General features: G+C 43.6%; 1 protein-coding gene across 1 annotated transcript in view; it reads right to left on the bottom strand.

Annotated features, from left to right (window-relative positions):
- Nucleotides 1-7,147: 7,147 nt before the first annotated feature.
- ZBTB46 (zinc finger and BTB domain containing 46) overlaps nucleotides 7,148-12,701 on the bottom strand; it is a 49,081-nt gene continuing 43,527 nt past the window's right edge. Inside the window, exons 5-6 of the mRNA XM_053394540.1 lie at nucleotides 12,372-12,547; nucleotides 7,148-10,032 (exon numbers count right to left, since the gene is read on the bottom strand). Of these exons, the coding sequence (XP_053250515.1) occupies nucleotides 9,640-10,032; nucleotides 12,372-12,547 (569 nt within the window). The 3' untranslated portion in view covers nucleotides 7,148-9,639. The remainder of the gene's footprint in view (nucleotides 10,033-12,371; nucleotides 12,548-12,701) is intronic.

Genomic DNA, 12,701 nt, shown 5'->3' with positions numbered 1-12,701 from the left:
GTGGGAATTCAAACTGCCAAACTTCTGATCGGCGAGCCTAAGAGGCTCAGCAGTTTAGACCACAGCGCCACCTGCGTCCCTTCATAACAATATGTAGCATAGTAACAAACAATAACACACATGCCCCCATGCATAGTTTAAAAAGGCCATGGATCGTTAACTAGGCAAAGGCCTGGGAGGAGAAGAATGATTTCTCCAGGTGCCTCGATATTTAACAAACGTGCCTGGCGAGGCTCCCTAGGGAGAGCATTCCATAAATGGGGAGCCATCACAGAAAAGGCCCGTTCTCGTGTTGCCACCCTCCAGACCTCTTGAGGAGGCACACACACAAGGCCCTCGCATGATCACAGGTTGGTTCGTATGCAGAGAGGTTGTCCTTGAGGTATTGCAGTCCTGAGCTGCTTTAAGGCTTTTCCTAGGTCAAAACCAGCCTTTGCCAACCTGTTGTCCCTCCAGCCATTTTGGATTACAGTACCCATTTGCCCCAGTCGGCACATCTGCGTGCCAAGTTAGCGAAGGCTGGTGTTTGCCATGCCTCGCTCTCAACAAGGGCCAACTGGGAGAGATTAGCTGTGTACGGTACTGCCAGCACTCAGGCTTGCCTCAATCAGCTTCACCCCTCCTGTGGTTTTGCAGAAGCAAAATACTGCAGCGCAAGCAGGGCGAATGTTTGCTAACCTTGCACAATCTGCACACGTTGCAGAAGGAAGTTCTGCTGAACATCTGTCTCCCCCTAGCAGCAAAGGGTTAGATGTGCATCTGGAAGCAGACAGAAGGGCTGTGTGCATACAGTCGAGCTGGCAATTGACAGTGGATTAGTGCACTTCTCGCTGATGTAAACATGTATTAGAACTGTTTTAAGAGTATGGGAATGATGGGCTGCTCCTCTGGGTCAACAGTGCTCCCTGCACATAGAAAGCTAGCACATCAGGAACAAGTGTTCTAGCTTTCTCCCTGACACACTTCTATATCTAGGTTTGTTTTGTGTAAGGGGGGGGGCATCTATTCCAGTAGTATAGAATACCTAGGCCCGTGAAGCTGAGGCTCCAATACTTTGGCCACCTCATGAGAAGACTCCCTGGAAAAGACCCTGATGTTGGGAAAGATGGAGGGCACAAGAAGGGGATGACAGAAGACGAGGTGGTTGGACAGTGTTCTCGAAGCTACAAACATGAGTCTGACCAAACTGCGGGAGGCAGTGGAAGACAGGAGTGCCTGGCATGCTCTGGTCCAGGGGGTCACGAAGAGTCGGACACGACTAAACAACAGGCCTACATTGCACTACCTTACTGAAACCTTGGTGCAGTCAAGCCTTCTGAAATTAGGTTCAGCCTTCTAAAATAAGGCTAGTAGAATGAAAGCGTCATGTATCCTCCTTTACACCTAGGGTGGTGGTGGGGTCATATTTTTAAAAATCAGGTAAATGCCTTACTCTTAAAATATTTTTGACTTATTCCTAAGGAAGTGGAAGAAAATGCTTTACAAATTGTTCATAATCAGCAGGCTGCTTTTTGTCAAGTTCTCCCCCCCTCCCCCAATAGCTTGCAAAGCAAAATACACTTGAAATATCCCACAATGGGTCTCTCCCTCACACCCTGTATTGACTATATTTCACAGCCATGTTTGATTCCTTGCGCAGGGAGAGAAGCTATGGGAAGCAACTTCATGGGCACAGCTCTCAGTGCTGAATCATGCCAAGACGGGGTTGTGGACGTTCAGCACTGGGCAGGGAATAGCGCTGTTGCACCCATGTTTTCAGTGCTGCATGTGAGTTTTCAAACCAAATTCTCCCCAACAGCCAGGGTAGAAAAGGGGGGTTCTAACACTTAAAGAGACTTCGAGGTATTGGGTCTCTGTATTTATTAAATCACTTAGGATCCCTTTGAACATGATCTAGCTCCAGATCCATATTTTTTTGGTGTGCGTATCAAATGTGCTAGAGACTGCTAAATCGCACAGCAGTTTTCCCATTTTCCACAAATCTACATGGCATACGACAACGTTGATACTGCAGGTTGTATTTTCACCCCTTTTCCAAATGACTTGTAAGATGGAATTCACATTTTTCACAGCTGCTGCAACATGTTCACTGAGTCACCCACTATGACACCAAGATCCCTTTTTTTGGGTTGGTCACCATGAGCTCAAGGACCAGGTGGTCAAGGGATCATGGCTGCAAGCTTCTCCCTGTTGACAGTAGGGGGGGAAATGTATGTGCACACCTCCATCTGTCAGTTTTGGGGCTTGCAGGGGAATCAAGTATTCATTTTGATCACACACACCACATTTTTTTCTGCTATAGGAGTAGGTCTCCATACACCCCACCTGCCCTATCTGCAAATAGCCCAGGTCAAGAACAGGAAATTGTAAGAAGCGCGTTGAAACTTAAAAATAGAAACCGATACTTTTAGCAGCAATATCCCAATTTATTGAAACAGACTGATTTTTGCAAGTATGTCTAAGTTAATCTCATGACAAAGTAAATGTAATCGGCTTGGCAGACCTCTGGCACTCGCCTAGACAGACAGGAAAGTGTGAGATCATCTAGAAAATAAGGTCATAGTTACCTGAACTACAATGACAGAAAATCAGTACAAACACACACTCGTTTCCCAACTGACTTCTGGGTTCTAAAATCTCCCCATATCCCACCCTCAAAATATTAAACATTGGCAATACAAACACAGGTTTATAATATATAAAGTCAGTATAATATAGAATATTCCCAGCAAAAAAAATAATCAACAATGTTCAAACACTGCCCTTTTTTGTTTGCTTTAGTTACATTTTAGTAGACAGGTTTAAGCACGCTGAAAAATAAATATATTTATATTTATATATATGAAAGCACACCCCCACACATACACACACATGGCATCCCTTCCTATGAAGGAATTCTTTAAAAATAAACAAGGCAGAAATTCAAACCATACGACAGAGAACCTTAACAAATAAAATAAAAACCCAGTTCAGTATGGCTTAAAGAGTTGCACATGTCACAGAATGAACTAAAAGTAGATTATCTTCAATCATATTGCAAAGTTTCCAGTTACTGAACAACTTTATTAGAGCTTCTCTCTTTTTACTTTAAAGGGGGGGGGGTGATGTGTAACATTGGAAGCATAAGCATGATTGTGAAGAGCCTTATCTGAAGGTAGCCAAGCTTTTTGGCCAGATATGCCAAATTCAGAGGGAATCAAAACATACTAATTTTGGGCACAAGTCAGGGGCATCACTCCTGGGCATACCTCATTAAGAAGGATGGGAGTCACACTCCTGAATAACTCCCATTTAATTCAGACACATGTATGCCAGAGAGCTTCCTGGTATAAATCCCAAACTAAATAAAAATTCATGTTACCTAGCCTGCAGAAATTACACTGCCCATTGAGTCATACGATCAATGGCCTGAGATGAGAAGAGCCCAATCAACCTTTTTGCTCCCCCTGCTGTAGGGGGATGTTCTCCTGCACAAGCCTCTTTGAAATGCAGGGCAGCATTCTACAAGGAAGTTAATCCCTGATTAAAATACACATGTGCGCAGAACAATTCCATTTCTTCTTTTTTGGTAACACAAAACGCCAATCTTAACATGAGCAGAGCACCCTGAATGCATGTTTTGTTTCATAGCTCAGGTTCTATAAATGCTAGAAACTTCTTGTTCTTAAAAAATGAAACTTGGAATCTCAGGATTATGATTCGTCAGGGAAAAGAATGCCACTCCTCCCTCCTGGTAGATGCATATTTTTTGCTTGCAAAAGTCCTGAGTTCAATTCCTGGTAATGCTAGTTAAACAGAGCCAAAGGGAAGACTGCTGCCTGTGGTCTTGGAGGGCTGCTGCCAGTCAAGGAAACAATGCTGGACTCAGTGGACAACACACTGACCAGCTCAACATCATGATCAAAGCAGCATGAATCAATGAAAAAAGGTACAAGCAAAATAATAACAGGAAGATGAAATGATTAGGAGCTCAATATGGTTAAAACAATATATATATATATATATATATATATATATATATATATATATATATATTGCAACACTGCTCAGATTCTTAATTGCAACGTGCTTACCACAGAATCTTAAATGCATGTGAAATGCTTAAAATCAATGAAATTGATTTCTAATACTAGGGTGCAAAATCTTTATAGCTGCTTTACAGCTTCCAAGTCACAAACCTACCAAAGTCTAATGTGGGGGAAAGACCATAGAAAAGTAACTGCAGCCAATCACCTCATCTGAGTCACATCCTCTATAGCAGTCATAGGCAAACACCGGCCCTCCAGATGTTTGGAACTACAATTCCCATCATCCCTTGCTAACAGGACCAGTGGTCGGGGATGATGGGAATTGTAGTCCCAAAACACCTGGAGGGCCAGAGTTTGGCCATGCCTGCCATAGGCAGTCTAAGAGACACCACTAAACCTATCAGTCATCTCCGATCGGCTGATACTTTGCAGCCTTGCCAGCATCTTCTTCACAGTTTACAGTGGTTGCTAGACCCCAAATGGGCTTGCTGTATTTTCTTGGCAAAACAAAGCACTGATCTAATTCATAGAATCGTAGAATTGGAAGGGATTCTGAGGGTCATCTAGTCCAACCCCCTGAAATGCAGGGATCTCAACGAAAGCATCCCCGACGGATTGCCTCCAGGGAAGGAGAGTCCACCACCTTCTGCAGGGGTCTGTTCTGCTGTCAAACAGCTCTTTCCCTCAAAAAGGTCTTCTTTGATGTTTAATCACACCTACCCAGCATGAAAGCAGCCCAGCATGACCTTGATCCTGTTCTAGCAGCCTACAGGTGAGTGCAGAAATGTGGTTTGGTGAATCACAAGCCATGTAGGCTTTGTTTAAAGACAAGCACACAGCAGACACCCATTTGAGTAATCAAAATTAAGTGCCTACCTGCAGGGTTGGAGACACTGTCCACTTCCAGATAAAACTACTTGACTAGCAAAGCGACAGAAGAGGGCACAGACCATCAGGAACAGATCCTGAGCAAAACCCAGCGAAGAGAACCAAACTCGTACGAGAACCCAAAACAGCTCAAGCTTCTTTAAAATCGTGTTTAAAAGAAGTTCCCAAGATCTTTGCGGTTTTTCTGAGATCTCAGCACACACATACAGTGTACATCTGCAATGTTGTCACTGAGAAAGCTGAAACATTCACATTTCATGCGTCTCGTTGCTTCCACTTAGTCAAAATAGCACAGAAATGACACTAATAAAATGTATAAAAAACAAGTGGCTCCTATTTAGAGAGAGGAAGAAAACTATTTTAAATCAAGCAAGCACGGGGGGGGGGGCAGGGAGGAAAATGAATACAAAATCAAGTTTAACCAAGATGAGGGAAAAGCAACACGGAAAGTCAATTCAGGGATGAGTGGTACTTTCATAACTCCCTAGTGTTTTAGAGAATCATCTAGGTATAGATGCACCATCACTGTGGAAGGACGTGTGGATCCAGAATTGGGCTCCACAGTCACTTATGGACTCATTGTTAAAACCGTGTTTATGGAAGACAATCTTACTCGGCTACGAGTGATCGCCAAAGAAAAAGAAGATGCATGTATGAAGGTCCTTTGTCCCTATTCTATCACCACACCACATATGAACCAATGAAGACAGCAACATGGAATTGGCAGTCTACATAATAACCAAAGTTCCCAAGGTAGAGTGGAGAGAAGGAGGGGCCAGGAAGGTTCAAGAGAAAGTGAAAATTACTTCCCACCACCTCACTTTCATGGAAGGTTTCCTGCACTTTTGGTTTAAGTACTAACAAGCCAAACTGAGTACACAGGGAACCACTTCGCAGATATGGCCAGCAAGGGTTGGTTTGTGTGTGAAATCCAACTGTCAAGTCAAAGTGGGAGGAAAATGGAATGTCTTAAATTCAGGAGTGTGCCCCCCAAACAAAAAAGCTTTATTCATGCCAAACACTAGGACTCCTCAATTCCTGATGTCCTTTGTTCCATACAAGATGATGACAGTGAAAAGGGAGTCAAGAAACTCAAATCTCCAGCATTTTCTAGAACTGCTCCAGCATTTTCTAGAACCAAGGTCTCCATTGTGCATAGCTTTTTTTCCTGCAGCATTTATAAAGGTGTTTATGAAAGTCCAGTATTAAAACATTTGTCTTCCAGTTGAAATAGAATGAGGCTGTACAACAAGCTCAAATGCAAGAAGAGTCTTGGATTCTAGCCCCCGCCCTGCACTCTCCCTTGAGAATATTAAAGTATTTGGTTATTGGCCATGTTTCCCTGGCTAAATAAAAACAATTCTGTACCCTTGTCTAGCAGCAGAGCATTCCACATTCACATAATAAAACTTTTCTTTGAGCTAGTGAAGCACTAAGAGCATGGAGTAATTTCAGCAAGACAGCCTAAAATACACCAGTGAATGTGGTCTTACGAAATGGTGGGGAGTGACAACGGATGGAGAGGAAGAAAAGAAGTGCGTAGAAAAATAAAATGAGTGAATTTCCCTCTCAGTTCTCTTTATTAGCCTGAGATTTATCCAAGTAAAGGAAGCTGAAACATTAACACAGTGACCCATGAATAAAGCACTGAAACAAGTGTCAATGAAATGGTGTGGTTTACACCAGCAAAGCTCTTGAAAGGAAGCTGTTCATTAGTGCAAGACCAGATGGAAATTCTTGCATTAAACACGTCAGTGAAGGGTTAGTATCTTCAGTGAAAGGCATTTTAACATTGAAAGGTTGTCACCACTGGGGTTTGTCTTCTTTGGATTCAGAAAAGCTGGCTTTGATGTTCTTCCAGAGGAGAAACATGCGTGGTGGTGGTGGTTTTTTTGTTTGCACGGTTTTGTTTTGGGACTATTATTTTTTGCAAGCTCTGTCCTCAGGCTGTGTACAGAGGATAGCCCTGAAGAATTTGAAGCCATACTGTACAGGCTTAGCAATTGCTGTCCAGCTATTTTTTTTGTTATTCTTTTTTTTAAAAAAGTTTTCTATGAATATGTTTGCAGATTTCTGTAGTACTTCAAGCAGTGTATGTTTGAAGGCCGAAACGAGCATTAAGCAGCATGACTGACAACTGCTGCCATAAGGCGTGTGACCTTCCTTAGCACCTAGTGTGATGGTGCCCATGACAAGGAACACTAGTGATCATCTGTGGAACAGTTCTGAAATCAATTGCAATGTGTGTGTTTTTTAATATATGTACATTAAATAATATGCTTATACACTCTCTTTACAAGAAAAAGGAAAAATAAAAAACAGGAAGTGGAATCTGCTCCCTGTCTTTCACAGCAATGACCTGCTATTCAAGGTTTCATTTGGGAGTTAACTGATGAAAACCAGGTGCTTTTTCATTCTTATCTAATCGGTTCCATGCCCTTCATTGTCTTATATGGAGAAGTAGCTGCAATTGGAAGTAAATGCTAGGCATTAGTAAGATTTTGCCCCTCCAGTGAACTCCAGTGCAGAGAAGACACTTCCATTGCTCTTTAGAAATGATCATCTGTACACAATCTCAGAAGCCTGTTGTCCTTGCTGCACCAAAAAATAACAATAATAGCACCTTTTATATTCAATTTCCTTCCTCTGAAGGCTGCTTCCTGTGGCAGGTTTCAAGCACAATTGGTAGCACACACATTATTCTGCATAAAAATCTGTTCCAAAGATAAAATGTACAGGCCAGTTTACTATTTCAAGCTGCACCAGAAAAGCAGCAGTAGCCAACTATGAAACATACAACTCGCCAGTTCTTAGGATCATGACCCTAGACACTTCTCCGTGGGTGCTGCAGGGTACAAGCCTGCGGCCACAACTGGTAGACAAGATGTGGAAGATCTGCTTGGATGCTTAAATACATAGTCCGAATTTTCCAGATTCAGGGACATAGATGCACCCACAACAAACGGTCTGGCACTACACTTGAAGCACAGAAGCAGTAGCCAAAGAAGAGAAGGAAGAACTCAGGTCATTTGGGGAGTTTGTGCCATTCTCTCGGGGCTGCCAAAGAAATCTGAAATCTGCCCTTTTCAATGCTCACCTTTCATATTTCTTGTGCAGTTCCTCTCAATTTCAAATGAGGCGGACACAGGGTAACTTCTGGGTGCATTGTGCCACACCTCCTGTTTCCCACTCTGCTGTCCTTACTGGCACCCAGAGTTCTGCCACTGGTGATGGACAATTTACCTTTCCACCTGGCAGAGCAATCCCTGATTCTTCAGAGGGAACTATGACACAAACGTGTATGATAGCAGGGATTGGTACACTTGCCGTGAAAAATTAATGCGTCCAAGACCTTACAAAAAATACCCCACATGGGTACGTTCTAACAGAGCTTGGCAGAACTTGGCAAAGAAGGTGGTACGCTGAATATTGCCATATGTCACTGAACAAGAGAGAAAGACAGCCACACCAGAAGAAAAGTGCATTTACAAGACTTGGCCACTAGGGGACACTTTTGCAGCAAATATCCCTGCATCATATAGCATCACAAATCAAACCTCAGAGGAGGGTATCTTTATATTACAAATGCCAATGGGCAACTGAATCCTTTGCTCAATTGACCGGAGGGCAAGTGTCCCAGTTCTAGTGAAGACTATAGACCTGAAAGGCTATTGATCTCTCTGGCTTACTGAAAGAGTTGCATTATTAAAGGGAAAAGTCCTGAAATGCTCACACTGCTCTGTTTACCATGGGGAAGGTAAAAAAAGGTAAAGGACCCCTGGACGGTTAAGTCCAGTCAAAGGCGTATGGGATTGCGGTGCTCATCTCACTTTCAGGCCAAGGGAGCCGCCGTTTGTCCGCAGACAGCTTTCCGGGTCATGTGGCCAGCATGACTAAACCGCTTCTGGCGCAGTGGAACACTGTGACGGAAACCAGAGAGCATGGAAATGCCGTTTGCTTTCCTGCCGCAGTGGTACCTATTTATCTACTTGCACCAGCATGCTTTCCAACTGCTAGGTTGGCAGGAGCTGGGACAGAGCAACAGGAGCTCACCCCGTTGCGGGAATTCGAACCACGGACCTTGCAATCCAGGCATCCCCAACCTTCGGCCCTCCAGATGTTTTGGACTACAGTTCCCATCATCCCTGACCACTGGTCCTGTTAGCTAGGGATCATGGGAGTTGTAGGCCAAAACATCTGGAGGGCCACAGGTTGGGGATGCCTGTTCCAATCGGCAAGCCCAAGAAGCTCAGGGGTTTAGACCACAGCACCACCCACGTCTCGGACTTTACCATGGGTAAACTTGTCACAAATCCCTGGCTGCTGGAAGCAGAGTTGTTTCAAAATGTTTTGGTAATTATTGTTTGAGAAGTAAGAGTCCTCCATATTTCAAGCTGACAGTAGAGGAAAATTTGAGGGTGGAAGCTCCATGGGGCCTGCATACAATCTGGTTGGCTCTCACTGAAAGACAAGGACATGATTCTACGCATTTCAGGACCATGTGAAGGGCAACAGGCAAGAAAGTGGAAACGTTTCAGGGGAAATGTTTGCTGATACAGTATCTGGAGGGAAGAAATAAAGAGCTTGTTTGCTTGGGGGGGAAAATGCTCCACACACAAGACATTTTTGTACACAAGGAAATTAGCAAGGCTACTTGAGCTTTCCCAACACAACCTTCCTCTTCCTTGCCCCATCCCAAACAGATTGAGCAGAACAAAAATCCCTAAGAAATCCAAGTGAAATCCTTGTCGGTATCCTCACAGTTTTCATTCTCCTGTGGAGAGTCAATGTCATCTTTGTCATCTTCCAAAATCACGTCGTCTTGTGAAATTTCTATGTCATCTTTCCATTTTATGTCATCGTCACCCCCCATGTCTTCATCTCCTTCTGCTTTGAGGTCGTCAGGATCTTCCATATATGGGCCTTCTTCTGTGCCGTACAATTCGTCAGGGGAGCCATCTCCTCCGCTGGCATCCAAGTGGCTGGCCATGCCTTGGCCAGAACAATCTGTGCAAATGCCATGGCGGCGGGAACCGTGCTTAATCCCCACGCTGGCTGCAGACATAAACACTCGGTTGCACACTTTGCAGACGTATTTTTTGTCTTTGCTGTGGACCTTGATAAGGGGAGCAGGGAGGAAAGACAAAGTTAAGGCAGGTGGGTCTGCAAGTAAGAGACTTTATGGTGCAATGGCAGCTAGATCACATTGCAACAACTAGTGAAGTTTTTTGTTTTTCTTTTCAAAGCAGCTGTCTCGAATTTCTTCATTTTGTTCTAACATGATTTCGTCTGCCAGCAATCAGGAATAGATGCAGGAAACCTTGAAAGCATAAAAGCAGAACATGCCACTGTGTTGCCTCTAAACAAGGCTATGAGTTTCAGAAGCTATATTTTAGTTACCCTTGCACAGATTAGGATGGCCAGGCAATGCTCATTTTAACACTGGAAGGTTCATAACAAAAATTCAAAATGGACAATCTCCCATCTGTGTGCCCCTTTATTGTCATCACTCACACTCATACTGCCAAAAGTGACTAAAAAGTGGAGGTTTGATTTTATAATTTTGAAGAAGTACCATATCAATGTTTGTTCTGAGCTAGGATTTAGTGTCTAGGGTTAAACTAGGGGAGATTATTTTAATTTAATTGTATTTTGTTTTCAAATGTAATGGTTATTATTTGCCCTGAGCCTCGAAAGGCAAGGCAACCTACAAATTAAATAAAATAACATTTGAAACGACACAAATAAAACAGTGCAAGAAGTCCACCATGTAACAACAAACTACAGGCCTTAAAAGAATAGGCCTTAGAGAGAGAGAGAGAGAGAGAGAGAGAGAGAGAGAGAGAGAGAAAGAAAGAAAGAAAGAAAGAAAGAAAGAAAGAAAGAAAGAAAGAAAGAGTAGCTGGATGAAGCTCAGGGGCTACTGAGTGGCATATGACTAACTCCAGCCCAAAGGATGCAAATCAAGGGGCATCTCAGGGAGCAACCAGTCCCACGACCAGATGGCTGGGCACTCATCCGAATGGACAAGCATTCACGGAAGGAAGGAGAAGGCAGTGGGGTTTTGGGTACTATGGCAACAGATAACAGGAGCCCCTTCAATATTGCTGCTTCAGCAGTGCAGGCTAGCTGCCCATCTTGTCTATAAATGCCGCCATTTGGCAAACTAAGACGCAGCATTCGCACCTGCCTTAGGCAGCCAGAGGTGTATCAGCTGTCTATATAACAAACTTTCCCCTCAAAGGTGAAAAGAAAGTCCTATCAGGAGGCAGCTGGGAGAAAGACAGGTTGTCTGCAGAAAGTACAGCCTGATGTATATTTTGGACACTGCACAGAAGGAAGTGGGTATTTTCCCTTCACAACCAAAAGCTTAGTTACTCAAGTACATGGCTTCTATCCTTCAATCCTCCTACCAAAAGGTGTAAAAAAATGTTTAAAGACCAGCTCTACCAAAGAGACAGTTCGGTCTGTATTTCTGATAACAAGAGAATCCAAATTTCACTTGGACTTCAGACAGCAAATTATGGAACCACTAACTTGACCGGAGCCCATATTAGCCAATGCCTTTCTAGAAGGTGGGGAAATCTGCTGAATGTTAAGGTGGCATTAGTGCAGCTGAGGATAACAGTACAATATATTGCACCCAAATAATATAAGAGTGTGTGTGTGTGTGTGTGTGTGTGTGTGTGTGTGTTAACTGCTAGTTCTAACACAGGAGATGTGCGGTTCAGCTGTGGGAGGGGCAGGAGCACACAGTATTGAAATACATTAAGAGCAAGAATAAGGTCCACACAGAAATATATGAAGTCGCCTTCTTTTTTAGGATATGTGGATGGTCAAAATGCAGCCTCTTAAAAAGCATTTTGATTGCCAGCTGATCGATATGTAGCTTGACAATGACGTTTCTTTACATCCTTACAGACTTTTAACAAACATCACTGTCATCTGTCATGACAATTTCTTGGGCCCAACAGCCCGTAAGAAACAGCAGGACAGCATATACATACGCCTCCCTTCAAGACACCTCATAGTGAGAAAATCCATCATGCATTTGGCTCAAGGGTTAACAAGCATAGCAGCAATGTAACGAGAAAGATCTGGCTTACATTTCTATGATTGGTATCAAACTCTTTCATATGGACAGTGTCCAAACACAGAATTGTTGTAAGAGACCCAGTGTCAACTGACCCATCCCATCTCCCTGAATTAAAACATGTCTTCTTCCTTAGAACCATATGGGCTCCCCAAGCAGCTGATTCCTTCTTTCCATGCACGTCCACAAAATGGGAGGAACAAAGCCTTGAAAGTTCACTTTCACTTTCTCTTCCTTTCACAGACAGAGAAAGGAACATGTGCACATAAAACATCACCTTTCATGTTCTCAGTCGCAAACCACTCCTGCGTTTTCCAGCTGCCCCCTGCCCTTCGGAGCAACTCCAAAGGCGCCAGACTTACCAAGGTATGCCGTTTCATGTGCTCCCGGCGGGTGAATTTCTTCCCACAAATTTCACAAGGATAGGGCCGTTCTCCAGTGTGGGATCGCATATGCCTCTTCAGGATACACTGGTGCATGGCTGAGAAACTGCAGTAGGGGCATTTGAACTTCTTTCTGATCACCGTGAATTCGTTTACTGGAAGAGAAACACAACACAGTGCAGGTTACAACTCTAGCACAGTCCTGTTCTTCAGCAGACACACAACTAACTGCTTATCCAACAGACCAATAGAAAAACTCTGTTCTAATGGGAATCAAGGACACCAAGGGCAAAGCTTCAGAAACTACTT

This window comes from Podarcis raffonei, chromosome 6, assembly GCF_027172205.1.
Source record: "Podarcis raffonei isolate rPodRaf1 chromosome 6, rPodRaf1.pri, whole genome shotgun sequence".
In the NCBI taxonomy this organism is placed as follows: Eukaryota; Metazoa; Chordata; class Lepidosauria; order Squamata; family Lacertidae; genus Podarcis; species Podarcis raffonei.
This window is presented reverse-complemented; position numbering and strand designations above follow the sequence as displayed.